The 27,856-nt window shown below is 39.3% G+C and overlaps 1 protein-coding gene across 2 annotated transcripts; it reads left to right on the forward strand.

Annotated features, from left to right (window-relative positions):
* LOC124273787 (bifunctional polynucleotide phosphatase/kinase-like) lies at nucleotides 1–26,618 on the forward strand. 2 transcript variants are annotated; one of them, XM_046709094.1, is made up of 17 exons: nucleotides 1–284; nucleotides 933–1,157; nucleotides 1,192–1,499; nucleotides 3,150–3,229; nucleotides 4,408–4,486; nucleotides 7,217–7,303; nucleotides 7,925–7,996; nucleotides 8,436–8,484; nucleotides 17,431–17,498; nucleotides 18,244–18,336; nucleotides 19,286–19,354; nucleotides 20,018–20,045; nucleotides 21,338–21,399; nucleotides 22,332–22,441; nucleotides 22,866–22,953; nucleotides 23,978–24,039; nucleotides 24,817–26,618. In XM_046709094.1, exons 1-17 carry the CDS (start codon nucleotides 155–157, stop codon nucleotides 24,938–24,940), a joined length of 1,734 nt encoding a protein of 577 aa, XP_046565050.1. In that variant the 5' UTR covers nucleotides 1–154; the 3' UTR covers nucleotides 24,941–26,618. The 2 variants fall into 2 exon arrangements, with proteins under 2 accessions (XP_046565050.1, XP_046565049.1); XM_046709093.1 differs by having other exon boundaries at nucleotides 278–328; nucleotides 933–1,499.
* The last annotated feature ends 1,238 nt before the right edge of the window (nucleotides 26,619–27,856 follow it).

The raw sequence follows: 27,856 nt of genomic DNA on the forward strand, positions 1-27,856 counted from the left end.
AACTACTACGACTCTGCGGACGCGAAAGGCATATAAGGATATCAGTCAGACACGTCCATGTACCAGAGTTATTCGCCCTTTGTGTACATGCCCGAGAACTTCATAGGCCGGGTTTTGGGCGAAGTTTGCGAGTGTCTGTTGTTAAAGAAACAGAATGACTACTTGTGAACTTGTTTGCGTGAATAAGACCCACGAGTCTATCAGTCTGCCAAACGGGGAAGCGGTGGTTATAGGGAGAAGTCCACAAACACAAATAACAGACGCACGGTGTTCGAGAACCCAGTGTGAGAATGTTGTGGTTATTGATCTGCGAAACGATACAATTGCTGTCAGCCAACACCATAGTTTCTAATTCTGTTTTTTATTTAATTCATTTTGGTATCGGGCTTGACCAAAATCATGTAAAATTACGAAAACAATAAGTGATGTCAATCGATAAGGGAATAAATGAATCACTTTGTACCCTGGCCTGGGATCAAACCGGCGTATGGCATCGTGAAACTAACTGTAGAAGTCTAAACTGTCTTTGTAATGTTTGCACACTTAGTAATGTTGTTCACTCAAGAGCCAGAGTGTGTAAGTGAGATTTAAAGGGATTTGAATTATGAAGCACGTTCTCTGATGTAGGCCTGCATGTATTGCTGCCAACGTGGTCAATGTTTTGTTTTAATGTTGCTTACAAATACACTTTTTATACTATGTAATGTTGCAAGATATATTTTAAATGTATATTCTGCAAGACGTGAGGACAATGTTAATTTTCTCCATAATCAGGAATATTTGTATATGTTAAGTGTCATTTTATTAGTTTGGAACTTTGGACAAGTGGATAAAGTACTGAAGGTACCAGTTCTCTGTCCCCAACAATGTTGTTATTTGATGTTTTTCACTGTGTCATACTGTACCATCATATCCTCTATTCTACCCATCAGTGGAACTTAAGGCAGACTACAAGAAGAAGGAAGTTCAAGTGAAGCAGGTTGGAAGCAACCCCTCAGCTGTAGACAATACTGAACTAGAGAAAGGGAAGACTGTCAAAGTTAAACCAGGAGACATTGTATATGTTCTTGTTGGAAGTTTCCCACATATTGTCAAGTTTAAAACAGCAGAGAAAACATCTGTCAAAGATAAAAAGAAAACCTCTGATTCCGACTTCGGTGAAGAATGGCAGTAGAAAGAGGACAAGTACAGGTGAAAGAGAACATGAAGCTAAGAAACGCAAAACATCTAAAGATGAAGAAAACAAAGTCAGTTCACTAAAGAAGTCTGAATCACATGATAGTGAGGAAGAACACATGAAGTCTGTGGCTGCAAAACTCAAAATGCTAAAACAGTCAAAACTGGATGAATCGGAAAATGATTCAAAACCGAAACACAATGTTTCACCTAAAGTTTCCAACACAAGTTCAAAGAACATTCAGTCAGCATCAGAATCAACTTGGACACATCATGATAAACTGTATATCTACACAGGCAAAGGTGTCAAGTCCAGTGACAAGGTATTGGTTATATCATAAACTGTATATCTACACAGGCAAAGGTGTCAAGTCTAGTGACAAGGTATTGGTTATATCATAAACTGTATATCTACACAGACCTGCTCCACCCCAGCCCAGGATCGCTACATCCGGTTGAGACATTTGTCATTAACACCCCCAGTATTTTTGTATCGGGTCCATAGGTTTGAGATGGTCTGACTGTTTCAATTTTCAAATCTTTTTATTCGGTATAAAGGCCAACAGCCCATGTACAACACAATACAAAATAATCATTATAATGACAGATGGGAATTTCTGAGAAATAGAGCCTCCTTATAAACTTTGCAACATTTAACAAAATATTTATCTTATTACATGTTAGAAGAGTTTTAAACTTAAACATCATGGGTGAATTACAATAATATCTTGGTATATATTTTGATCTGAGATAGTCATACAATGGACATTTTAGAAGGAAGCTACACAACCTAATGCACAAAATGTACATATTAAATGCACAGACCTGCTCCACCCCCGCCCAGGAACGCCACATCCAGTTGAGACATTTGTCATTAACACTCCCAGTATTTTTGTATCGGGTCCATAGGTTTGAGATGGTCTGTCTGGACATGCTGAAGTGCCTTGCCACATCATGCTGTGATGTCCGTCCTTGTTAACGGCCGATGGTGTTGTGTGATTGAGCTTCTGTCAGTCTTTTCATTCTCTTGTCGTCTATAGTGGCTTAAAGCAATGCATGTGGGGTATCATTGATGTGGCTTTTTAAAGCCTACAGTCACAGGCTTCAACTCAGGGTGATACACAATTTCATGATGCTCGTGCATTTCATGTAGGGTGCTTTTATCGATTCACTACAGACGTGAGTGTAACGCTATGTTTTTTTTAAACGTTTCCTTTTTCAAACGTTTTGTCGTCGGCAACCTTTCCCCCACATGCTGGGATTCAGCATGGATTGGTTTGTGTCAAATAGTTTCCTAAAATTCAAATTTGTCCTATGTCAAGTTTCTTTTTTTTTAAGAGTATATATTCCATATTGTTACCTCGATGGCCATCAGGAGGCCACTGTCATTTAACAGGAATCTTGCCAAGGGTTGAGTCAAACATGTGGCTGAAAATGAGTGTTTGAAATTTGTTATCAATATTGATAATGGTGAGACAGGTATCTTGGTGTAGGTGAAAGTGCAGCGATTTGGTAATTTTGTTGTTTAATTATTTATTACCATGATTTTACCTAGCAATGTTATTAGTGTTACCATGGATATTCTACAGATTCCTGAGATAATCCAAGAAATGAATGTACATGTCTCTATACAGTTAGGTATGATGATGTTCAATCTGATGTTTTAACTTTGTCTTCAGCTAAAAATGCTTAAAAATGTCTGCTGGTCTGGATATGTTTTATGAGAGCATTCAGTTTCCATGATTTTTTTTACATATTACGTAAGACCACAGATTTTAATATTGTTGCTTTAAAAAATAAGTCAACTTTGGAAGTTATATTCTGCTACAATGTGATTCATACAGGGCAATCTGAATTGCCCAGTGAACACGACCATACCAGCAGACATGCTTATGATGCCTTAGCTGAAGGAAGGTTGCTCTGTTAGCCATGTCTGAATATCTATCAACCGAATCCCCATCCCCTTGATTCAGATCGCCAGCTTCGACATTGACGGCACCATCATCACCACACAGTCAGGCAAGGTCTTTGCCACACACAGTGGAGACTGGAAGTAAGAGGCAAAATTCTATAGTCATATATTTCATCCTAAAAGTATAACAAGAATTTGACAAATTAATAATTAATTATTAATCTGATGTCAGATCTGTGTTAGATCGATAGCTTGTTTTGGGTGGGTGGGTGTGTGTTCAAATTCTGTTTCAGGAGTAGGTGGTTAGTTCAGTCAAGACTGGCTGATGCTGATGAACCCATCTGTACTTCTATAATACTGTGGTCTTGTTTCTCAGTTCCTTTTGGGGTCAATTTTTATTTATAGATTATTGAGTTGAACCCATTATCCACAAAGTAATGTTGAAGTGCAGTGGTGCAGACATTTGTTTATTGGGCTTTTAAATCTGAGCTCTGCTACCAGCACATGGTTTTCTACATCATGAGGTCACAACTGATGTTACAGTCTTCAGAACTGGTCTTCAGCGACCCATGTAGTGGTAAGAGGCATCTAACTGGATCGGGTGGTCAGGCTCGCTGACTGTGTTGACACATGTCATCATATCCCAATTTCATGGATTGATACTCAATCTGTTGATCACTGGATTGTCTGGGTCCAGATTCTATTATTGCTTGAATATTGTTGAGTTCAGCTTTAAACATCAACAAAAATGAAATCAGATCTGATAAACTTGTAAAATTTGTTTACCCCATGGGAATTTTCTGACCTTTCAAGGACACTCAGTATTAACTTGGGGGGCTGTTGGGTAGCCTAGTGGTTAAAGCGTTTGCTCGTCATGCCGAAGGCCCAGGTTCGATTCCCCACATGGGTACAATGTGTGAAGCCCATTTCTGGTGTTCCCTGTCGTGATGTTGCTGGAATATTGCTAAAAGCGGTGTAAAACCATACTCACTCACTCAGTATTAACTATGCGATCCCTGCTAACTGTCATGGTCACATTGTTGAAATTTCAGTTTGATTTGAATTTATTGATGAAATATCCATGCTTTTTTACATCACTAATGCTTGACGAAATAACGAAGTCATTACATGTCATATGTCATGGTTGTGTAAAATGTCAAGGTCACTTTGAAGGTCGTACACTCATGTCAGAAAGGTTTGGAACATTTCTGTTTTGATGGGAAGGGAACTTCTTGTGTTGATGCAAACTCTTTTCAAGTAATGATACATGATAATATATACAGTATCAAGGTTACAAATTGTTTTTTGTCATATTTTAGAATTATGCTGCCAGAAACATTTGGGAAGTTAAAGAAACTGCATGCAGCTGGTTTCAAGATTGTTTTCTTCACAAATCAGGTAAGTTTGCACTGTTCATGGTGCTTGGATTTCTGAAAGGCGGGGGTGGGGGGGCAGGGTGAACATGGGGAAGGAGTTAAGTCACCTTTTGAGATTGACATCAGTTGAATCAGGGTATGTCACCTTGAAGTGGAAGAAAACCATACGGCTGGAGACCAGAGGTCATTATCCCATTTGTGGAAACCACAGACAAGGAAACGCGGCTAACAAATTACAGATCAGAATTTAGGTGAAGTCAGTTTCATGAAAATTGATTCATAAGTCTGTTTGTGAGAATCATGTGTTTCAATGTTATATTATCAGGATCTTTCACTCACTCTACCTTTCTAGTAGATCATGTCAGCATGTTTTGACAGACCAATCAAAATGAAGGATATTCAGGTTTTTCAGCCAATCAGATGTCAGCAATTGAACTCATGTCTTTACTACTTTGATTCAGTAATGGTGAATCTGCCAAACTGTGACAGGTGACAACTATGTTCCTCATTATTACACCCTTTTATACTGACATATGTATATTAGGAATATCACTGTGTACACTACTCTAAACATGTTCAAGGTCACATGCAACAAAAAACAAACATAATTAACACACAATTATTACTTATTCATGACATATAATATACATTGCTGATTATGAAAAAACATATAAACAAAATTATAAGCGTACGATCACAAATCAAATGTGCAATATTTTGTACTTGGGTTTACTTCCCTCGAAATGAAGCACCCGGGATACCGAACCCAGTCAGAGCGGGTGGGCGTGCACTTAAGTGTAACGAAGCATTTCATTGGCTGGTTCATTTGCCGATACAGTCTTTGTGTGTGCATAGAGATGTTGGGTTTTGTAAATACATGCTCATTTTTTGTGTATAACATTTTACAATCAACAGACACCATAACATGTAATGTGTACAAGTATCACACCTGCCTGTCTGTGTAACTACATAATGTGACAGAGTCAGAACTCGGGTGCACGAGCCATAAATCAATGCGTTTTGTTTATGGTGTATAGCCTGATATGTGTTAAGTTCAAATTGCATATGGTCAGTGATCGAAGTTGTGTATTGCATATTGTCACTGGCAGACAGGCAGGCAGACACATAGGTGTCAATAAAACAGACATTGAGTTTTGTCTGTGACAGAGGCATATTTATCCCCAGCCGCGTGTTTAGCGTGAAGCGGGGGATATAGTATTTGGCTCCATCCATCCGTCAGTACGTACATACGAACGAATTAGAATATCTTAAGAACCGTTGACTGGATTCTTTTCATATTTGGAACCTAGGTTCATCACAGTAAAAGAAAGGTCCCAGTCAGGTTTGGTGACCTTGACTTTCATTTCAAGGTCACAAGGGGATTTTCACGTTTTACCCTTGTCAGCGAGATATCTCAAGAACCGTTCACTGGATTTTCTTCATATTCGACATCAAGCTTAATCGAGGGAAGGTGCAGGGCCCAGTCGATTTTGGTGACCTTCACTTAATTTTCAAGGTCACGGCCAAACTTTAAAGATTTCAGCATGTTAACTTGAATGTAAAGATTGTCAGCGAGATATCTCAAGAACCATTCACTGAACTTTCTTCATATTTGACACCAAGCTTCATCTGGGGAAGATGTAAGGCCCAGTCGATTTTGGTGTCCTTCACATAATTTTCAAGTTCACGGCGACACTTTGAAGATTTCAGCATGTTAAACTGCATGTTAAGATTGTCAGCGAGATATATCAAGAACAGTTCACTGCATTTTCTTCATAGACTTTCAAAACTTCCCTTGAATGTGTTTCAATAAGCAATTTCTTTATTACTATTTTTGCATATTTCATTCACTAAGAGGGGCGGTGGGGTAGCCTAGTGGTTAAAGGGTTGGCTCGTCACGCCGAAGACCCGGGTTCGATTCCCCACATAGGCACAATGTGTGAAGCCCATTTCTGGTGTTCCCAGCCGTGATGTTGCTGGAATATTGTTAAAAGCGACGTAAAACCAAAACTCAGTCAGTCAGTCCTTTGTGCTCCAACGTTTAAATGCCCATCAGTTGTAGAACAGTTGCCTACCTTCCGCTCTTTGTTATTATCGTCTGTTGCTGCAATATTGCTAAAAGCGGCGTAAAACTAAACTCAGTCAGTCAGTCAGTCAGTCACTAAGACATTCATGTCAAGGTCAAAGTGAGTCTTGAAAATATTTGTGCGTTTAAACAACTACAGAGCAAGATATCAAGAGAGGTTGACTGGTCATATATTTGTTGACATTTAACTTCATCTTAAATTACGAACTTCACTTTCATTACTTTTTAAGTTTGATTTGATAAATTGCGGCGGGGGATGCTTGTTATATCACAGTTAGAAATTCTGACAATGCTAAATAATGACGTTGATGTGAAGTATCGAACTGAGAAAGTGACTCGGTAAGAAGAATGTGTGGTGAAATAGTCAAATGAAATTATATAAACAGTTAGTTAAATCGGTAATCTCCTGTCATAACATATAAAAAGCTCGCGACCGTGAAATATCAACAAAACATTAGAAAAATAGCTCACATCAAAGCCTACTCTTCGTATTATTCTGTTTGTATTTACCAGTCACTGTGTTATTTTCATTGCTAAGTGTGGTGGGTTTTTTTACACTTACCTGTTTCAAATAAACATGATAACAATGCAGGTTTGAACATTGTTGTGAGGATGGTCATGGTGTCTGTTTTGTTGTGTCCCCCTCACCTGTATGTATATCTTCAGATGGGGATCCAGCGAGGCAAGGTGAAGATTGACGAACTTAAACAGAAGTTTACCTACATTGTGGAGAAACTGGGCGTACCTGTACAGGTGACTGAGACATTCAGATTATATGGCAATGATATTCATGAACAAAATGCACAGTACCACAGAAACATATTCATTTGATTCTGTTGAAAATAGTGAATTCAATCAGTTTCTGATCGAGACAATGGAATAAACAATGCAATATAAGATCATCCATAAAAATATTTGCTTTGTAATATTCAAGGCTTTCTAAGATGGGTCGTGGTTAACAAATTTGTTTGTCATACTGAACATGCTGAAGATCTAGCTTTGCTTCTCCACATGGATTTGTTGTCAGTGATCATGTGATGTTCATTTCTGGTGTACGCCTCTTTACTACTGCTGAGAGTAAACATGGTAAAAGTATCTTCACTCACTCACAAGACTTGTTTCTATTATTCAAAGAACTAACATATAGTTATAAGAAGGTAGTTTGTTACTATGGTTACAGAACTGACACTCAAGTATGCTGACAATGCTAGATTCTTTAAAAGACGAATGCCTGATTTCATTTGGTTGAATAACTATCATGGGATCAGAATGACCTGAGAGAAGACATGAATATTTCAAGCTGTTGGTAAGACCATGTGATGATCAATTTGATTACCAACATTAGCATGTAGGACTTCCGAATCTTTTCCACAGATATTTATAGCATCTGGAAGTGGGATATACCGGAAGCCGTCAACAGGGATGTGGAAGTACATGGTCAAAAAGGTAATAGTCTGATATTTGGGATTTTTCATGATTCTTGTGATGAATATACTTCTAAGTAGAAATTAATGATCCCCTGATTCTGTCATGTAACTGCAGTTAATCTGGTCTTGTCTCTGGGCGGTGGGGTAGCCTAGTGGTTAAAGCGTTTGCTCATCACGCTGATGACCCGGGTTCGATTTCCCAAATGGGTACAATGTGTGAAGCCCAGTTTTGGTGTTCCCCACCCTGATATTGCTGGAATATTGCTAAAAATGGCCTAAAACTAAACTCACTCACATTTACTTCTTTTGAGCGTATTATCACATTTTTATGTTTATGATGTGTGATTGTTATTGATTCTAATATGCTTCGCTAAAAGATCAAAGGTGCCGACAGTACTTCATCAGGTGACAACATACACTTTTTCTCTATCAAATGATATCTGTTCAATTTCTTTTAGCAGAATGATGGCATCCGCATAAACATGGCTGAAAGTTTCTACTGCGGAGGTAGGTTTTGTTTTGTAGATATGTCAAACAGCAGTAACCATGGTTTACTCTGGGATAGATCAGAACAATGCTTGGTCGATTCATGTTCCTTCTTTAGTCATTCTTGTGCGAATGCTTTAACCTTTAGATAACTACAAGTATTGTTGCATGTTGATTGCCAAGTTGACACTAAAACGTTAACCAGGATTCAGCCTGTGAAAGAACTAAGTTTGATACCAACAAATGACCAATTATTGGTTGTATTCTTAAATTCAGTAAGTTCACAATTCAATACAAAGGTGTCCCTATGGCAGTACAAGCTCAGAGGAAGTGTAATGCAAGACCAGTGATTATAGTAACACAGACAATGGTGGTTATATTCACCTCTCAGCAACAATAGTCAACTTGGAAGAAATGGCTAGGCAGAGTGAATCCTGGGTACGATCATCACATACAAAACTGGTCTTCTGTGGCTTGAGATGTAATGACATGAGAGGCAGTGACTTGCTCCCTTACATGCCAAAAATAAGTTGCAAGAAATTTCCATATCGTTCTACACTGTTCAGAGTCACTGGACATGCCTATAAGGTTATAGCACAAGTCTCCATCACCATGGTGTAGTGGTTAGAGCCGTCCGCCGGAGAGCGGAAGGTCGTGGGTTCGATCCCCGACTGCGTCATACCAAAAGATGTTTAAATATGGTTTTTGCCTTAACTCATATTGCTTGTCTTCTTCTTCTTGCGTGAACATAGTGGAACACTTGTATCTCCCAATTGAAGTTCCCTTCAATTAAAAATCACTAATTAGCACTCACCACGAAGTTACCTCCCTTACACAAGCTGCTGAACGAGGGCCACCCTCAACCCATGTGCCTCACTCTCTCCTTCTTCCCCAGTGAGCTGGATCGGAGGAGAACACCTGTGTCTCCGACACACTATATCCTTTATTTATATTTAGTTTAGTACCTCTTATATTCATTTATAGAGGTGTAACTAGTATCCTTATTCAACTTGCATTGATTATTAGTCGTGGTTTCTGCTGTTTTATTCACGGGTTCACCGTGGTTTGTTCAGCAGTTTACGCTAATGAGAATCTGCACAGGTTGTAAACTACGTTATTCCGCTTACTGATCCACATTTAAAATGCCCTAGTTGCATTACTCCATGTTCTATTGTTTCTCGCTGTAAATTATGTATTAATTTTACCAATTTCTGCCTTTGATAAATATTTATGTTCCGCTTTTGAGACGGAAGGCAGATAAATCTCAGAAACAATGTTCAGTCATGGCTAATAGATCGGAGTCAGATATATCCTGGGTTACCTTCGGGATAAGCGTGGACGCGCAGTCCGCTATATCCTAGAAGCTTACCTGCATCCCAGGACGCTCCTTCATCACAGTCTAAGACTAGAAGAGCTTCCACGCCGCCTCAACGCATCGCTCCGAACCCCCAGGTCTACAGCTTCGTCAAAAGGGAAATCCAATGAAGGCTAGTAAAAGAACTTTGCTTCTGATATTCAGAATTATGTTTATATGATGATGACATTCCGATTATCATTCCAGATGTATGCGTCATAAGAAGTGACTAGTATCGGCTACCGCCACTTCAGCGCAGATCAACATGCAACCAGAGATGCCTACTGACGCCGGAGATTATAACTGAGGGTCCCGCCACTATCACAGAGAGGACACCCTCAACGCCAGCGCAGACCATCTCAGACGCACCTGGTCAACCAAATCATGAGACTGATGGAGGACCGCTACGGTTTACAGAGGCCCCAGAGCCACGGACCCCAGAGCCCAACCCATAATAAGTCATACAGGGCCCCAGAGCCCGCCTTTGGCTTAGCGTAGGGCCTCAGAGCCCACAAACGCCAGCGCCCGCTGGCAAGGCAACTCCAGCCCGTAGCAAACACTTTGCTAAGGAAGTCCCAGGCGCTCCTCGGAAGGAGCTAGAGCCTCACTAGTTGCGTAGGGACATCGCTGAGAAGGAGCGCTTCGCCAAGCCCACACCCTGTAGAACACAGAGGTCGTTTGCTATGGGCAAGCGCCATATATTGAGGGACATCGCGAGAAAGGAGCGCCACGAGCCCACACCCTGTAGAACACAGAGGTCGCTCGCGGCTAGCAAGCACTCATATATTGATCGGACTCTAGACACTTCGCTAAGGAAGTCCCAGGTAGCCCGCCAAGGGAGCTAGAGCCTCACCAGTTGCGAAACATCGCAGAGAAGGAGGCGCTTAGCCGAGCCCACACCCTGTAGAACACAGAGGTCGCTCAGCTGGCGCAAGCTCATATATTGATTGACTCTGACTCGACATTTCTGCTTGCAAAGTGCGCAAAGGCTAAGTGGCTCCAAGTCTATTGCCCAGAAGATCTCGAAGGGATACTTCGAGATCTTCGCGAAGTCCCCGCGTCACGCCGAGGAAGTCTCCTCCAAGGTCTCCATATACTAGCCACTTTCGTCATATATAGCCACTCGCCAGTCCGTTCAAGACATCGCATGAGTTGTCTATCAACTGTATGCCATATGCCGCCTACAAGCCTCTGCGAAGAAGACAATTGCACAGGCTTTTACAACACAGAACGTCGCTGTATTATTTTATCAACAGATGAAAAGCCTATTAAGGATCTTCAAGCCGACTACCTACATCAAGGGCATCAACGGCGCTTTAGGTAGACCTTCACAGGAATCAACATTTCCGTATAGATTGCTAGGTATGCAATCCCGGATTACGATACGATTATCTACATGCGACCATTCGCAGATCTGCAGACAATTCAATAACGAAAATTGTACAGCAGCCTTGTTACAGCGAGTAAAACTCATAATCGCCAACGATTTCCTGAGAAGAAATATGTACAACAAGTTCAGCTTTAACAGTCTACAAGCTGACAACTTGCAAGTTTTATTGAACCTTATATAAGGAAGTCGGAATTATCTTCAAGACTGAAGTTACTTTCCGCGACAGCCTGGAAAATAACCTACCCAGCATTAATATTACAGAGCGAGGTATTTGGCACCGGAGGTTTTCGCTGGCTTACCATTAACCCTTGAAACATGGTCACTCGGTAACTTCGGAAGCTACGGGGAAGACCGACGATTGTTCTAATATCAGCGCCGGCACTATATTATACAAGGTTCCTTTTCCGGCTACACTGGTGACATCACAGCGCAGGTACTCTTTACAGAATCAAAATGCCTTGTTCTGATTGGACCGAGATGGACAACATCACCTACAGAGAGGTCGATCATAGTTCACAGTTCAAGACATAGGTTGCAAGTGACAACAATATATCAGTGAATGAGCAAGCCTCCTTACAGTCCAGGACCCGGTTGTATCAACACGTGAATTATGTAATCATCAATTAAACACTAATCATTGATTAAATACTTATGTTTGATTAGTTAATGAAGTGTTTAAATACGGGTTGTATAAACCCTTATTTAAACACCCATTAACTAAGTATGCCTCTAATAAAGGTCCCGTCATTAAACCATGATTAACTTAGGGAATCCCTAATTATTATCCATGATGCATTGCATGTAAACACTCATCGATCGTCTGCATCATGGCTGCCGTCCAGAAATCGCAGCAAAACTTTGAAAGTTGTGAAATACAACTTCTAACAGATCTAGTTGAAGATCATATCGGTGTGCAAACTTACCAACTCCATAACTAATGACAAAAAGAAGCAGATATGGGACAAAAATAACGGGCCGAGATCAATAGCCTTGGGGTAAGCAATAGGACGATCCAAAGAAATCAAGACAAAATGGAATAATATGTTTCAAAATGCAAAAAAAAGAGTTTTCAGGTAGAAAATTTCAAACGAAAAAAAACAGGTGGCGGTCCATGTCCCAAGCCTGTTTCCTCTTCCATCGAAAAATCATGGATATTTATTCGATTCCATGTTTCAACGGTGTGGCGGAGGTGGAATCTCCTGTTCCCTTGCAAGGTAAATAGTTCTACAAACTGATAATGAAGATCATTAATTTTAAGTTTGATTGATGTTAGTATAGATTATATATGTCGATGCAAGTATTAAAACAAAATAGCAAGTAGAAGATCTAAGACATAGGCTAGCTAGCGACTTCAAAACATAATGTCGAAATTAGCGGACAGTTTCATTTCATATTCTTACCTTCTGTACAATGCAGTTGAACTTTATTCAATCACATTTCACCGCTGTACATAACGTGCGTCCTCTCTTCAACGAATATCCAAATCAATGTGAAGGCCGTTCACTCTTTTCTCACAAGAGTGAAGTCCCCTATTACTATTTTGTACATGGAACCCATCCCGTTACACTTTGCATACAGCTTCCTATTATGTTTCTCACAATGCAAATTTTTAGAAGCGACAATATTAAAAGGTTGTGCAAAAATGTAGCAAAGTTAGCAACAGACAGAAGCATTTGACGCTGCTGTTATTATTAATTATGCTTTAAAATTTAGAATATTTCAGGGAATTATCATCGAAAACTTCGTAATGTAATTACATCAAATAAAAGCTTTGAGGAAATACAGGCCTGTGTCAACAGTATTAGTAATGTGATGTAATTTCCAGAGACTTTATCACGGTATGTTAATTTCGTTGTAGCATAAAATATTTTAGGTGAATTTAATTTTAGTTGGGTCCTAATCAAAGTGAGCACAGTAATCATCTCAGCTACACCCACATAATTTTGACAGAATTTACCGATTCCACCAGAATTAATTAAATAAAATTGTGTTTTCTACACTAAATTCACATGTAAGTCTATTGAAATTAAGTTAAGTGGCAAATATTTTTTTTGGCTTGGGTCCAGATTTGCATTTGTCATTTTTCTTTTATTTTCAATGACTTTGTGGAAGGGTGGCATATTTTATATCTAATTTTAAAAACACACACCAAAATCCTATCTATTTTCAGAAGCTCAAAGTGTAGAGGTCCATGCCATGTTGATACAGCTAATGGCGAAGTTAATGATACCCCCAAACCTTCATTAGCTTAATGATGGATTAATGAAGGGATTCCTTTATAAAGGGTTTCATGCAACTGAAGATAATCAATGATTAACTAATCATAGTTTAATTAACGATTAAAGCTTTATTTAAGTTTGATACAACCGGGTCCAGCTAATCTGAACCTTCATGATTGGGCTGCCTTCTTGAGGTTAGAGACCTCCCCTGTCAAGTAAGGGCGAGGGCACGGCAGTCAGGCGTTTTTTACATAAAGTTCAGCGATGGCAGTCACCCTTTGGTTGTGCACCTACATGCGTCAAAGGACTTCATGAGCTTAATTTACCTCGACGACAGGATACAAGTGGATCCAAATCCATAACGTCTCAGACTACAGTTGAATTCATCATCAAGCTACTAACACAACTAGATGGTTAGTAAACCTACTTAAGTTGGACCTAGAACCTTCATAAGATCTGCTAATTCTAGGTTTTGATTTGTAACAGCGCAGAATCGTATAATTGTACCGGAGGACCATGGATCAAGATCCAACAGTCATTTCCACAAAGCCTTACTATCTCCGCTACCACTCACGACATTGGCAGAGCCTGTTGGAGACTACGCACTTCAGCTCAAGACATGACAGGCAGAGGCAGACTACAATTACATCCGTTACAAGTCATCATCAATTCGCATCTAGACGAATCTCTACCGTTCAATTTACCGGTTCAGGTCAAACCTCATCTACTATGGTGGACCAAGAGATCGAATGTTTGAATAGGCGCCTCGCTTAATAGAGCTGGAATCGATAACACTTCTCTCGTAGATGTGTCACTACAAGGTTGGGGAGCCCATCTTGCCAACAGGACAGCAAACAGGGCTATGAGCAATCAAGAGAGCAAATTACACATAAATCTGCTAGAGATGCAAGCAGTAATAAACCTTAATGCACTGGAGCAACTTACTACAGTATACCCAGTGGATGATTCACACAGTCAATTCGACAGTGGCGCTTTTATGTGAACAAACTAAGCTCAACCAGGTCCCGAACCTATCGACTCTATGTTTTCAATTGGTCGATTTAATCGACAATCTCAACATACATGTCAGAGCATATCACATTCCAGGAGCAAAGAATGTGATAGCAGACCAGCTTCTCTCTCTCGGCCACACATACCATCGCCGACAGAATGAATGCTCCATACAGAGATATTCACTCAAATTATCAAGGAAATAGGAACTACACTAATAGACCTATTTGCCACTCGATTCAACAAACAACTGACAACATTCAGATCGCCAGTTCCAGACCCACTAACATTGGCAACAGACGCACTAAGCATATTGTGGGAAGGACTCAGCGTTGCGACGCTTTTCCACCACCAGCGTTAATCTCACAAGTTTACTCAAAATCAGTCAAACGCGCCAGAGCCTCCATCTGAATTTGGTCGCGGCCTACTGACCAGCGTAGCGTGGTTTCCAACTCTTATTCAAGAAATCGGACAACCAATACTACATCTTACAGAGTGCTTTCGAATCTGTTAATACATCCGCACACAAAACAAGCGCGACGGAAAGCCAGAAATATTCCAACTTCACGTATGGATTGTATCAAAGGCGTGTCTGAATAACAAGTTATTCAGCCAGAGCGGCAAAGCAGTCTAGCTTGCCCTCGAAGCTCAACTTGCAACTTATCACGATGACAAATGGCACATTTTTGTCAATTATGCTGCAAAGGAAGGATTTACAGCTAGATATGCTACTGATCCTCAAGTGGCTGACTACTTATGTTATCTATGTCAGACTAAGATTTTAAAAGGCTCAACTTGTCCACCTATCTTGCAGCAATAGCTCTGTCATAACTGAAGCGAGGGCCAAGTTAACCTAAACCCAGTTACTCTCGCCTTGCTAATGACGAGCTTTCCGATTGGAGGATTAAAGCGGAAGTTTCAATGCTCCAACTTGGGATCTGAATATAGTGTTCCAACACCTCACAAAGTGAGGTTTATGAACACGCTTTGATGATATACTTGGACCCCATGATACAATGAATCTATCATCATGATGGCCAGTAAGAGCACTGAAAAAATGTATCTCCACCGAGGAGCCAAACAGGAGGGAAAATTCAAGAGATTTATTTCCTCTATCAACAAAAACTCACATGAGACTGAAGTCTCACGTGCTACTATCTCCTTTTGGATCAGAACTGTCATACTTCGTGCCTATACAAGACTGCAGGACTCGACCCTCCAAGAGCTTCTAATCCTCATGATATTAGAAGCTAACATCTACACTTGCTCTACTCGACAAGAAAGTGCTATTGAAATCCTACCATAATGGAGGTTAATTCTGGAAGTCCAATATGGTGTTTGCCAACCACTATCTGAGAGATATCACCACCGAGGACGTCTCAGGTATCCACCAATTAGGTCCCATGGTCCTCGCACAACAGTTGACAGTTCCTAGGAGAAGATAAGTCAATGTTACAGATTTCTACTTATCTTATAACAGTAGCTAAATAGCTACATGCTATATATATTTTTGCTAAGTTCTTTTATTATCTTAAGCTCAGTACTATGGTTATTATATCATACAATATATAAGCTAACAACTCTCACGGAGGTTTGTTATTATATATTTAGCTTAAGCTAATCATATCTTAAGCTCAGTACTATGGTTACATTATAAATGTATTAGCTAACACACTCTACAGAGTTTTTGCTATTATATATGTAGCTTAAGTTAATTATATCTTAAGCACAGTACTTTATACTCATATCATAAAATATATTAGCTAAAAACTCTACCTGTTTTGCTATTATATATATAGCTTAAGTTTTATTTATATCTTAAGCTTAGGTACTATGTTTACTTCATAAAAGTATATTAGCTAATAAACTCTAAGGAGTTTTGCTATTATATATTTAGCTTAAGTTTAATCATATCTTAAGCTCCAGTTACTATGTTTATATCATAAAAGTATTTTAGCTAACAAACTCTAAGGAGTTTATACTAGCATATTAACAAGCTTAAGTCTATTAGTCTTAAGCATTGTATTAATGTTATATATACTTTTATCATAATAAGTAAATTGTAATAACCTTTATATGGCAGCTGATAAGTTAGCAGCAGGAATTCATCAGTTCAGTGCCTTTATGAAGTTCCCATAGGGTTATTACAATCATCACAGTTCAAATCACTAATTATTAAAATCCAAAGTATCATATATTCCCACCTCCTTTTCCGTCCAGTTCTACAGCAATATAGGCATGAGTCAGGATAAGGAAAATATGTAATTTTTGGAGTAAAATTGATATTTTATACTTATCCTGACTCATGAGGTCAGCCCTCCATCCTCCCCAAATAACACTTTGGATTTCCCTGGAAATTCAAGTGTTGGGCTCAGTATATGAGGGAGAGAGTGGCAGGCACATGGGTAGAATTAAGCCCTGCCTTCAGCTTGTGTAAGGGAGGTAACTTCGTGGTGAGTGCTAATTAGTGATTTTTTGAATTGAAGGGAACTTCAATTGGGAGATACCGCGTGTTCCACTATGTTCAGCTAAGAAGAAGAAGACAAGCAATAAGCATGAGTCAGGATAAGTATAAAATATCAATTTTACTCTAAAATTACATACTTGTTGGTCCCTGCCTGGCTCGGCATTAATGGGTACAACAAGGACTGGTCGGCTTGAAGTCAGTATAATGTGTCTGAGTGGGGTATTCATGCTTCACTGTGGCATGGTATCTCAGTGGGCTAGCACTATAAAACCAGCTTAAGTCTGGGCTAGTACAAGCAGCCGCACATACACATACACACGCATGCACGTCATCATATGAGCGAAATATTCTCAAGCACGACGTTAAACCCAATTTCACCTCACCTATAGCACAAGTCTAAATATAGCACTACACTGCCATTCACTGACTCTACAGGTACAATGTATAACACTGCCTCATAACAGAACTGAGGTCCTGGCAATCTTGACACAATCGTGTTTGATGTAGTTCCTATCTTCTGTGACAGATGCAGCAGGTCGACCTGACAAGTGGACCCAGGGCAGGAAGAAAGACTTCTCTTGTAGCGATAGACTGGTAGGAATCTTAATGTCTTTCAAGGAAACACACTTCTTGTATACAGATCCTTCTTTCTGGTAGTCACAGCATAATCAGAATGTGGCTGAAGGGGCTGTTATCGGCTCGGCTACTACAGATATGTACCTCCGGTGTGTTTCTATAAGCAAAATGTCAAAATACAAAAACGTACCCATTACCCTAAATGGCAGATAAGTTTATATTCCTCAACCAAAACCAAAAACGGTTCATGTTATAGTTCCTTTTCCTTATTACGAGTGATGCTGTGCATTACAAAATATTCATCACTGTGTATGATCCTTTCTTATATAAAGCAATTGATTATATCTCATACAACAGTATGACAGCTCAGATCAACAAACGGAATGGACTCTTCCTAGAGTATGTTTCTGTGTTCTCATTTTGACTAAGATACATTTCTGAATACAAAAATGTATCCATGCCGACTACCACTTCTTCAGCCATAATGAGAATACCTGTCTCCTTAAACAACATGTTAAAATGGTGGACACTGAAGGACCAATAATCTGTAATGGTTGGTTATTGTAAAGTCATTTGGAAAATGTATACCATTATGTTTTTTTGTCTCAGAAACCAAGCTCAAATATATACATAAAGCCTTACCTGCTGAAACGGGTGTTGAAATACAATTTCTTGATAAGAATTTAAACAAGCTAAAAAGAGGAGAGAAAATTGATGTCAAGGACTGAATGTCTGTGGATAAAAGCTTGTGCTTGTTTTTCAGTTTGCATTGAATATTGGCCTAAAGTTCTATACGCCAGAGGAATATTTCAGAGATCATAAGGCAGCTCCATTCAAACTCCCCGAGTTTGATCCTGTGAGTAGTCGTCAGATACACGTTATTTGTTTTCTGTTGACAAATGACATCAGTCAGATCTGAAGTTGGGGCACAGATGGACAACTCCTTTATGGGGCTACATTTCACTGTGACCATTCAGCCCATTAGGCTTTCAAGAAACCTTGATGATGGATTTGAAAATCTGTTTTGCCCTGACCGTACTTTAAGGGTTTGTCATACCTATGCACATGGGTTTCACCATTGTGGTCAAGGCCAAAGATCTGCATCATGGTGTAATTATAACTGCAATTCCATTATAAAGTAATGTTAGATCTACTTACTCCTGTTAGAAGCTGGTAGGAAAGTAGTATTTCCCTCAAACTGATCCTGCATGACAGCAGTCTATTTCTAATTTATGGTAATAAAGAGAAAAGATGATCCAGTCCTAATTCCTCCGCCCTAAGCATTTGTTTATCTAATGATTTCCATATCACTAATAGGGGCACCTTATCAGTTCCAGTCTGATTATCTCAGACAGTGATTTCCGTAAAATCACTAATCTGCCTTTTGAACTCACCGGTCAATGGCGGAAAGGTGGGAGCCGCGCTGGTTTGTTAATTGGATCAGTTTGCTACACCAATCAACTTCTCATTGACTGACTTCGGCTTATGTATACAAAATGGCTGTTGTTTGAATCTCATGGGACAATTTCCTTGTCCCGAGTCATCGTGTGTATTTATGGAGATTGCTAATTAAGTGTAACATAATCAAAACTGATGACAACTATAACAGGAATGGTCGGGACCGACAGGGACTTCGAGTTATGCATAATATTCGAGACACCGGCATTCGACTCATCAGGATTTGACTGTACTTACAAAAAGGTTTATATTTCACGTCAGTTTATGTTATTTATTTCTGAAGTACAATGCAGATATAAGATGTGACATGTTACAGTGCTGTTATGTATATTCTCTGGCACTTTCAGAGGAAACTGAGTGCAACCAGTGAAGTTGTCTCCCCTGCTGGTAGCTCCCTGTCTTCGTCCACACAGGAGGTGGGTTTTCTGTGTACCACAAAGACTTGTCGATTTCTAATGTCTGCAAATCCCGGAAACTTTGGGTTGTGATTATTTGGGTGTATAGGCATTAAGAGATGTGTCCTAGTGTGATATTGTTGGTTTGCTGACTTGTGCTGCACTCAGCAATGTTCTCACTATATCACAGCAGCCTGAAAATAATCATATTCTTCAACAGTACTTGCAGTGGATATCATTCCCATCTATTAGATAGTGTTCTGCTTAAAGGACACAATTATTTGTGTGCAATGGAACAGTGCTGCAGTATTATATTCTAGGGGCCAAGATGTGCCTAAATACCGCTTGTTGCAGTAGTTTTCATCCAGTAAAATGGTGATATTTCTGTTGCCTAGTTCAGCCTTATTTGTACAATACTTTCTGATACAGCTAACTTCTTCATAAACTGTGTGATGATGATAGTCTGTGTACATTATACTGTAACTGTAGTCATCAATGGTCAAAGTGAAAACTCCATTTACGGATAAACTCTCTGTGTTTGTTTGCCATTGGCACTTGTCAGTTTATATGGTGGTCAGACGGTTGTCCGGTGGTCTGAGAAGTAGGATGATGAAGGTCAGCACATATCTGTACTGTATGTTTTACAGTCTTTCATGTTCCATCATTTTGAAACTGTTTTTGCAGGTTGCCGTGCTAACTGGTTTGCCTGCTTGTAAGTACTCTTTTTACTTATGATCCATCATCGGGGTGGTGGGGTAGCCTAGTGGTTAAAGCGTTCGCTCGTCACACCGAAGACCCGGGGTTCGATTCCCCACGTGGGTACAATATGTTAAGCCTATTTCTGGTGTCCCCCGCCGTGATATTGCTGGAATATTGCTAAAAGCGGCGTAAAACTAAACTCACTCACTATGATCCATCATCAAACAAAATAGTCCTCTGTTGTGTATTTGAAATAATGTTCATGATTGGTTATATCACACACTGCACGTTTAGCACGGAGCGGGGGATATAGTATTAGGCTCCGTCCGTCTGTCCATACGTACGTACCTTCATGTAATTTTCAAGGTCACAGCGACACTTTGAAGATTTCAGCATGTTAACCTGCATGTTAAGCTTGTCAGCGAGATACCTTAAGAACCATTTACTGGATTTTCTTCATATTTACACACCAAGCTTCATCTAGGGAAGGCACAGGGCCTAGTTGGTATTGGTGACCTTCTTGTAATTTTCAAGGTCACGGAGACACTTTGAAGATTTCAGCATGTTAACCTGCATGTTAAGATTGTCAGCAAGATATCGTAATAGACTTTCAAGACTTCTCTTGAATGTTTTTTGATAAGCAATTTCTTTATTACTTACCCGTGAAGGTCCGGGTTAGAATATTGATCTTCAGTAACCCATGCTTGTCGTAAGAGGCGACTAATGGGATCGGGTGGTCAGGCTCGCTGACTTGGTTGACACATGTCATCGGTTACCAATTGCGCAGGTCAATGCTCATGCTGTTGATCACTGGATTGCCTGGTCTAGACTCGATTATTTATAGACCGCCACCATAAAGCTGGAATATTGTGGCATAAAACTCAACTCACTCACTCACTCTTTATTACTATTTTTCCATATTTCATACACCATGACATTCATGTCAAGGTCAAAGTGAATCTTGAAAATATTTGTGTGTTTGAACAACTACAGGGTAAGATGTCAAGAGAGGTTGACTGGTCATTTTTTTGCTGACATTTAACTTCATCTTAAACTAAGACCTTCACTTTCATCACTTTTTAACTTTGATGTATCTTCTGATGTCCCTTTGTGAAGATGCTTACTAGAAAAAGGACCCTTATAGGATCTCACTGTGCACTTTTTAATGATGTAAGTCATATTACATGAAAACATGTTGTATCTGTTACAAGTTCCTGTTTGTTTACAATTATTGAATTATTATATTATCAATTATTGAATTATTATATTATCAATTATTTAACCTTTTTTGGTTCCTTATTTTAGCAGGGAAATCTTTCTTCGTCAAAACAAACCTTATCCCAAAAGGCTATGTACACATCAACAGGGTAAGTATATTTGTACTATCTGACACTGGTTTACAACTGGGCTGATGAAGTGCCTTTCCTTATCGGGATTATAGACATGGAATAAAGGACAATGTACATACAGTATTCAAAGTCTCAGACGTTGTTGAATGCTCATTCTTGTTCACACATGTTGAGTGTAGCAGAAAGATGATTTTAGGTAGGGATGTACCTGGCTGCCCGCGCATGTGTGGTAAGGAGGGGTGGTGGTGGCTGTATGACAAATAAAATTGACTTTTTATTGTCCCCCGCCACAACGCGGAAGGGGGGACTATGTATCAGAAGCGTCCGTCTCAATTTTTGTTAAAGTGATATCTCATGAACTGTTGTACCCAATGTCTTCAAATTTGGTGACAGCCTACATTGGGGGATTATGCAGACACCAGTTGATTTTGGTGACCTTGAACTTCATTTCAAGGTCACCACAACACTTTGACCACTTTTCTTAAACTATCTCATGTTAATGGTACCCAATGTACTTCATATCTTCATGAACTGACATTGGATGATTATGCAGACACCAATTGATTTGACGCTGATATCTTCAAGTATATCTCTTCATATCACCCCCTCAAAAAAATTGTCCAATGACTTCAATTAAATATGTGATTATGCAACTCATTTCATTTCTTGTATGTGACCCCCTCAAAACAGTAAATATGTGATAAATATTTCATTCTTCTTTAGCGGTGGGGGACATTTCCACATTAGTGGCAAACACTTGTTTTGTGCAATATTGTTATTAAAACATTGTTACAACTGTCACAGGAATTTTCAGTTGCAGAAAATGCATATGTATGTACCCCAAGGAAGATTCTCCAAAGAATTTAAAACCTCTACAGGTTTGGCTAAATTCTAGGTACTCAATTTACATGTGGTGATATATAATATGTTAGTGATCTGCCTTTCCTCAGGATACTCTGGGGAGCTGGCAGAAGTGTGTCGCTCATTGCAACAAAGCTTTGGCTGAGGGAAAGAGTGTCGTCATTGACAACACCAACTTGGATGTGGAGTCTAGGGCACGGTAAACAAACTGCAAAATATTATACTCATTTTATTGTTACAGTGTTTTGTTACCATGATTACAGTGATTAGATGTGTATTGAGAGAGTAAACTAATCTTTAATGTAACATCAGATGTCAATTAAATTTTGGCTCGTAATCCTGAACTGGTCTCAAGTAGCCATGGTAACTCATGCCTTTTGTACGACTCGGTCAAAAAACGGTTCTTAGACTGAGTTTCTGTGTTGACTATGTGTCATCATACTTACAACAGTTACCACAGACTGTCATATGTCAGGAATATGGCTCATTTAGCAATACATTGTTACACAGGTCATGATCTGAAAACCTTATTAAGCTGACAAGTCATGATATAACCATAATACTGTTGAAAGTGGCATTTAACCAAGTTTTACTCTCTCATTATTGATCCCACTATATTTCAGGTACCTGGATTGTGCCAAGAAAGGTTCTGTACCATGTCGGTGTTTTGTGTTCACAAATAACATCCAGCATATCCGACACAATGAACGGGTAGGTCATGTACTTTCAGTACCGGTGGGACATTGAGACATAAGTCGGATACAAGAATCATGAAACTGTCTGTGAGTGAAGCGAGGACTCGCCTCTTTGACTACCCCAAACCTGAAATACATCCTAATATTAATGCCAGTAGCTTTCAGCTTAGAAACACAATAGTCAAGATTGAATATCCCTGTGCAACTTCTTTCAGTGAATGAGGGTCTTGATGGATGGGGTCACAGGTCAGTAGTCAGTCTAATTTAGGGTCTTTGGTATTTTGTTTCAGCTGTCAAGCAAAATGTGAAAGCATCTCTATGCAGTATGTCATTAGATCTAATAATAATAATAATAATAGTGCATATTTGTATTGGGCTCATTTCCAGGCTTCCAGGCTCAGCAATTAGATAAGGAAGGGATGACGACAAAAGTTATTATGATTCATAGAACTGGCGGAAAGATATGTTTTGAGATTCGATTTGCATGACTCAAATATTGGAGAAAGTTTCAGATCTTGTGGAAGAGAGTTCCACGTGTAAGGGGCTTAATGTTCAAAGCATCTCTGACCAAAGGACTTGAGTTTGTATTGTGGCACTGTCATATGGTTCTGGTGTTGAGATCTTACTTCCCGTGCAGGGACATAGGCTGATATCAGCTCTTATATGTATGAAGGAGATTGCTCATCTAGTTATATATGATTTTAGTATGATTACAATAAACAGCAGATTTTTTATATACATTTTACCATTATATTTTATGAAAAAAATATATTTGACCTGTTGTTTATTTATGTTTTGTTCTGTTTTTCACAAAGCAGTATAGATCTACCATTACCATTATGATGAGTGTCAGTTCCAGTAAGAGATTTTGAACATTTCGGATCTTTACTATAAAGCTGATGTTGCAAGTAAGTTACTGGGGCTTCATGCAAAAGACACCTTGCCTTGCCTAGTGTTCTATGTGATAGGAATTGTTTCAGTGGAAGAAGTCTTCTTTGTCAAATATACAACATACACTGACGTAAACGTCTTCTTTGCAGTATCGTGAGATGACGGACAAGAGCCACCAGGCGATCAATGAAATGGTCCTCAATTCCTCCAAGTAAGTCATTATGGGCAGGACTCGACTGGAAGCAACCAATCCATGTTTTGATAGTTTCCAGTGTCAGTGTTTTTAAATCCATGGTGTACATTTCTATGCACAAACACCTCAATAAACTGAGACTGTATTTCATAACTTCTGATTTTTGCAGTTCATGCAAGTTACATTATATGATGAAATGTAGACTGGCTCCAGTCTTCACATGAGCAGGGAGCAGGCAATCTGTAAATCAGTTTCATGTAACCAGGTTGATCGTATTGCCTGACCCCCAGTCTTCATATAGTGACATTACTTAGAGAGCAACCAGATGTTCAGTTGTGTCAAACTCGTGGCAACCTTGAAAAATGTTCCAAGTTATAAATTTGGCGTAACCATCAAAGGGAATTTCTGTAAACTAAACTTGTTATGAAAGATTAATGTGTAATCTATTTATCATTGGTTTCGTACAAACTTCCAACTTCAGTAACTTCTTAATCAGCATGCACCTATGGTGTATAAATTGGATATTTGGGACACAGTTTGATGCAGCCAGAAATTGGGCACATCCAGTATTCATATCAGAGTATAAATAATGGTATACATAGAAGGAATTCACCAGAACTTAAAAGTGAATTGTAGTCAGTCGGGAATGGAGACATGGAAGTTCAACACTACAAGGTTCAACTATACTTTGACAGCAGTTGTAGAAAACAATTGTGTAACATCTCATCTGATACGTGTGAATTCCTGCTTGAATGTTTTTATTGTAGTATGTACCTTTGTATGATGTCACTTCAGGTCAAAGTACAAGGAGCCCATCAAAGAGGAAGGATTTTCTGAGATTCTTAAAGTAAACTTTGTGCCCAAGTTTGAGAACAGTAGCAGTGAGGAGCTCTACAGACAGTTTCTCCTGGAGAAGTGAAACTTTGTGGGAACATGTGAATAGTTCCGAGATGTTTTGGGAAATGCAATGAGTGAGTAAGTGAGTGAGTGAGGTGTTGTGAATGAGTGAGTGAGTGAGGTTAGAGAGTGAGCGAGCAAGGTGACCCATATTTCCGTGTCAGCCAAGTGTTGGAGGACATTGATAGCTGATACAGAAAGCAGAATCCCCCAATCGTAGCTGACAGCCCTTCCCCTTCGATCTTAATTTGGGCTTATCTGGGATTAAACCTGTAATCAGTGGATACCATCAAACATAAGGGATGCAGCTCTTCCATGGTGTGTGAGGCAACATGTATCTGACCAATGTAGCACTTTGTCACCTGGCATGTACTGATGTTGTAAACTTTATGTTGCCATAGTAACCTTGTAAAGTACTGTTGTTGATGACTGTCTGTTGCCTTAGTAACCTTGTAAGTACTGTTGTTGTTGGGAACTGCCTGTTGCCATAGTAACCTTGTAAGTAGTGTTGTTGTTTTTTGGCAGCCAGGTTGTATTGTTGCTATGCACTGTGTGTAGATTGACACTATTTGAAGTCCGGGAATGTTTCTGTTTGCATTTGAAATTTGTTTCAAAACCAGCGATGATGATATTTTGAGGGAGATTGTCTGCTCTGGCTCCAGCTGAGAATGAGACCAATGTCTTCCAGGTGTGTGTGATGTGCAAAGGTGTCTCACCGAGTCGAGGTGGTGAAGAATTACGACTTGCAGAGATGCCCTTGTGCCGGACATTTTGAAGAGTGTTGTGACAGCAAGAATTTACTTTGTGGTATATTTACACAAGTAAACAACATGTTCTACAAAGTAACAACTGTTTGTGTCCAGGGCCTCCTTTCACAAAACACTAAGGTGATCATAAGTCACTAAGGTAACCTTAGTTCAATGTTAAAGAATGGGAGTTAAGGTTAACCTTAGTAAAGGTTGCTTCGTTAAAGGAGCCCCTGTACTAACAAAAAATAAGGGGGTCATAATAAGTTGTGAAAATTGTGTCATTTCACTAGAAAAACACATCCCCAAAATTATTCATAATCCCTGAGGAGCTGTGTTCAGTATGGTTTAAACAAAATCAATGTGAGTTTTGGGAAATGTCATTTCCTTAAGTATACCAGGCGTGATTGCTACCTGGGACCACCCCACATGATCATGATGCAATTATACAGTGTTTTATGCCAATAATGCTTCTCTTGGTGGCATTACAGGGCACTTTGGACTGAACCAATAGTATTTCAATCCCTCCAAACAGTCAAATGTCTGATTGGATACATACTGACAATAGTATACTTTGTACTTGGCACCATGTAATATAAGATGATATTCCATGTAATATACCATGATATTCCATACAAATTAACAGATGATATGGATGATAGAGAAAAGTGAAAACAAATGTATTTACATATGAGTAGTGCACAGCTGTAGTGTCACAACACTATGTATCATGTGGCTTGTTGACGTCATTTGTACAGCAACAGCGGTGACGGGTCAGTTTGCCTTTCATTTGGTCATATGCGTCTTTGTTGAAAACATGGACCATCTATAATTTAGTTGTTTTTATAGCATAGCCTGGAGCAGCGACAGATCGACCAAAATACAATGTAAATGTCTGCAGATCATGCTTATTTGATTTGTTTTCATGTCACAATAAACTGAACTTGTTTCTTACACTCAATGTTGCTTTATGTGTAACCGACACCCTTTATGGCTTATGGTGTACCATACTTTCTGTAGTAAGCATGTTTACCTTCAGGAATTTGATGAAAGGGAGCACTTGTCTTGTTATAACTGTATACAGTGGTTTACATCAGTTTTCAGAGATCGGAATGTTGGTGGACAGTTTTCAGAGATTGGAATGTTGGTGGACAGTTTTCAGAGATTGGAATGTTGGTGGACAGTTTTTGTTGGTGGACAGTTTTCAGAGAGATGGTGGACAAACTTTTGTTTAGAATATAATAAAAATGAATCTTTGTTTAGAATATAATAAAAAATCTGTTAAATACCCTAGAAAGTATGAACAATTAACTTGTAAATCTTCAGTCTTCATAGCAGGTGCTTGTAGAGATTACTTACTGTGCATATTGTTATTGTTATTGCCGTTGGTCAGGGGACTTAAAAGCAGGGTGCTTAATAGGTTTCTTGGAGATATGGTACGGTGAAAAGTTTTGTTTAGAATGTTTAAAGAAAAGTAAAGTTTATGAAAAGTGACTATTGTGTGTGTGTCACTCTGTAAATATCGCTAGCTGGGTAGCAATTTTGTAAATCTATAATAACAATGATAATATTTATACATCTATAAAGTGCTATGCTACAGTTAAAAACTGCTAAGAAGTAAATGTAAAACGTCTTGACTATGATGGAAATGTCTCAGAAGAGATCTGTTTTGAGCATCGACTTGAATGTTTCAAGATGCTACTTATGATTGGTGACAGAAAGTTCTGTTTAGCTGAGGGCCAGGTTTTGCGAACAGCTCTCTCCCAAAGGGCTCATCCCCATCGACATGATTAATGGTATCTTGAAGCAATGCCAATCAGTGAATTGTACTGACCTCATCTGATATTCCAGGATCAGTTCTATGAGGTATGTTGGCAATGAATCAATCTGCACTCAACACACTGACAGGTAGATTTTATATCACATCCTGTCTGAATCAATGAAACATGGTCAGATTTATATGATCTTATCAATGTAGCCGCAGTGCCGCTGTGTCTTCTGTTGTTTAAGATAACCGACAACCGTTTGGTAGTTCCGATTCAGAGCAAGTCATAAATGGATCTGGAGTGGTTTGAATGGTCAATGTGTGAGTTGGCTGACGTCATCATGTGCCATGATTCTCTGGGAATACAAACAACCATTAGAGTGGACAAATGTGACATGTTATATTTGGGATTACATTTCCAAGTAAA

The sequence above is a fragment of the Haliotis rubra genome, unplaced genomic scaffold (genome assembly GCF_003918875.1).
Source record: "Haliotis rubra isolate DU_JTF1 unplaced genomic scaffold, ASM391887v1 Scf184, whole genome shotgun sequence".
NCBI lineage: Eukaryota > Metazoa > Mollusca > Gastropoda > Lepetellida > Haliotidae > Haliotis > Haliotis rubra.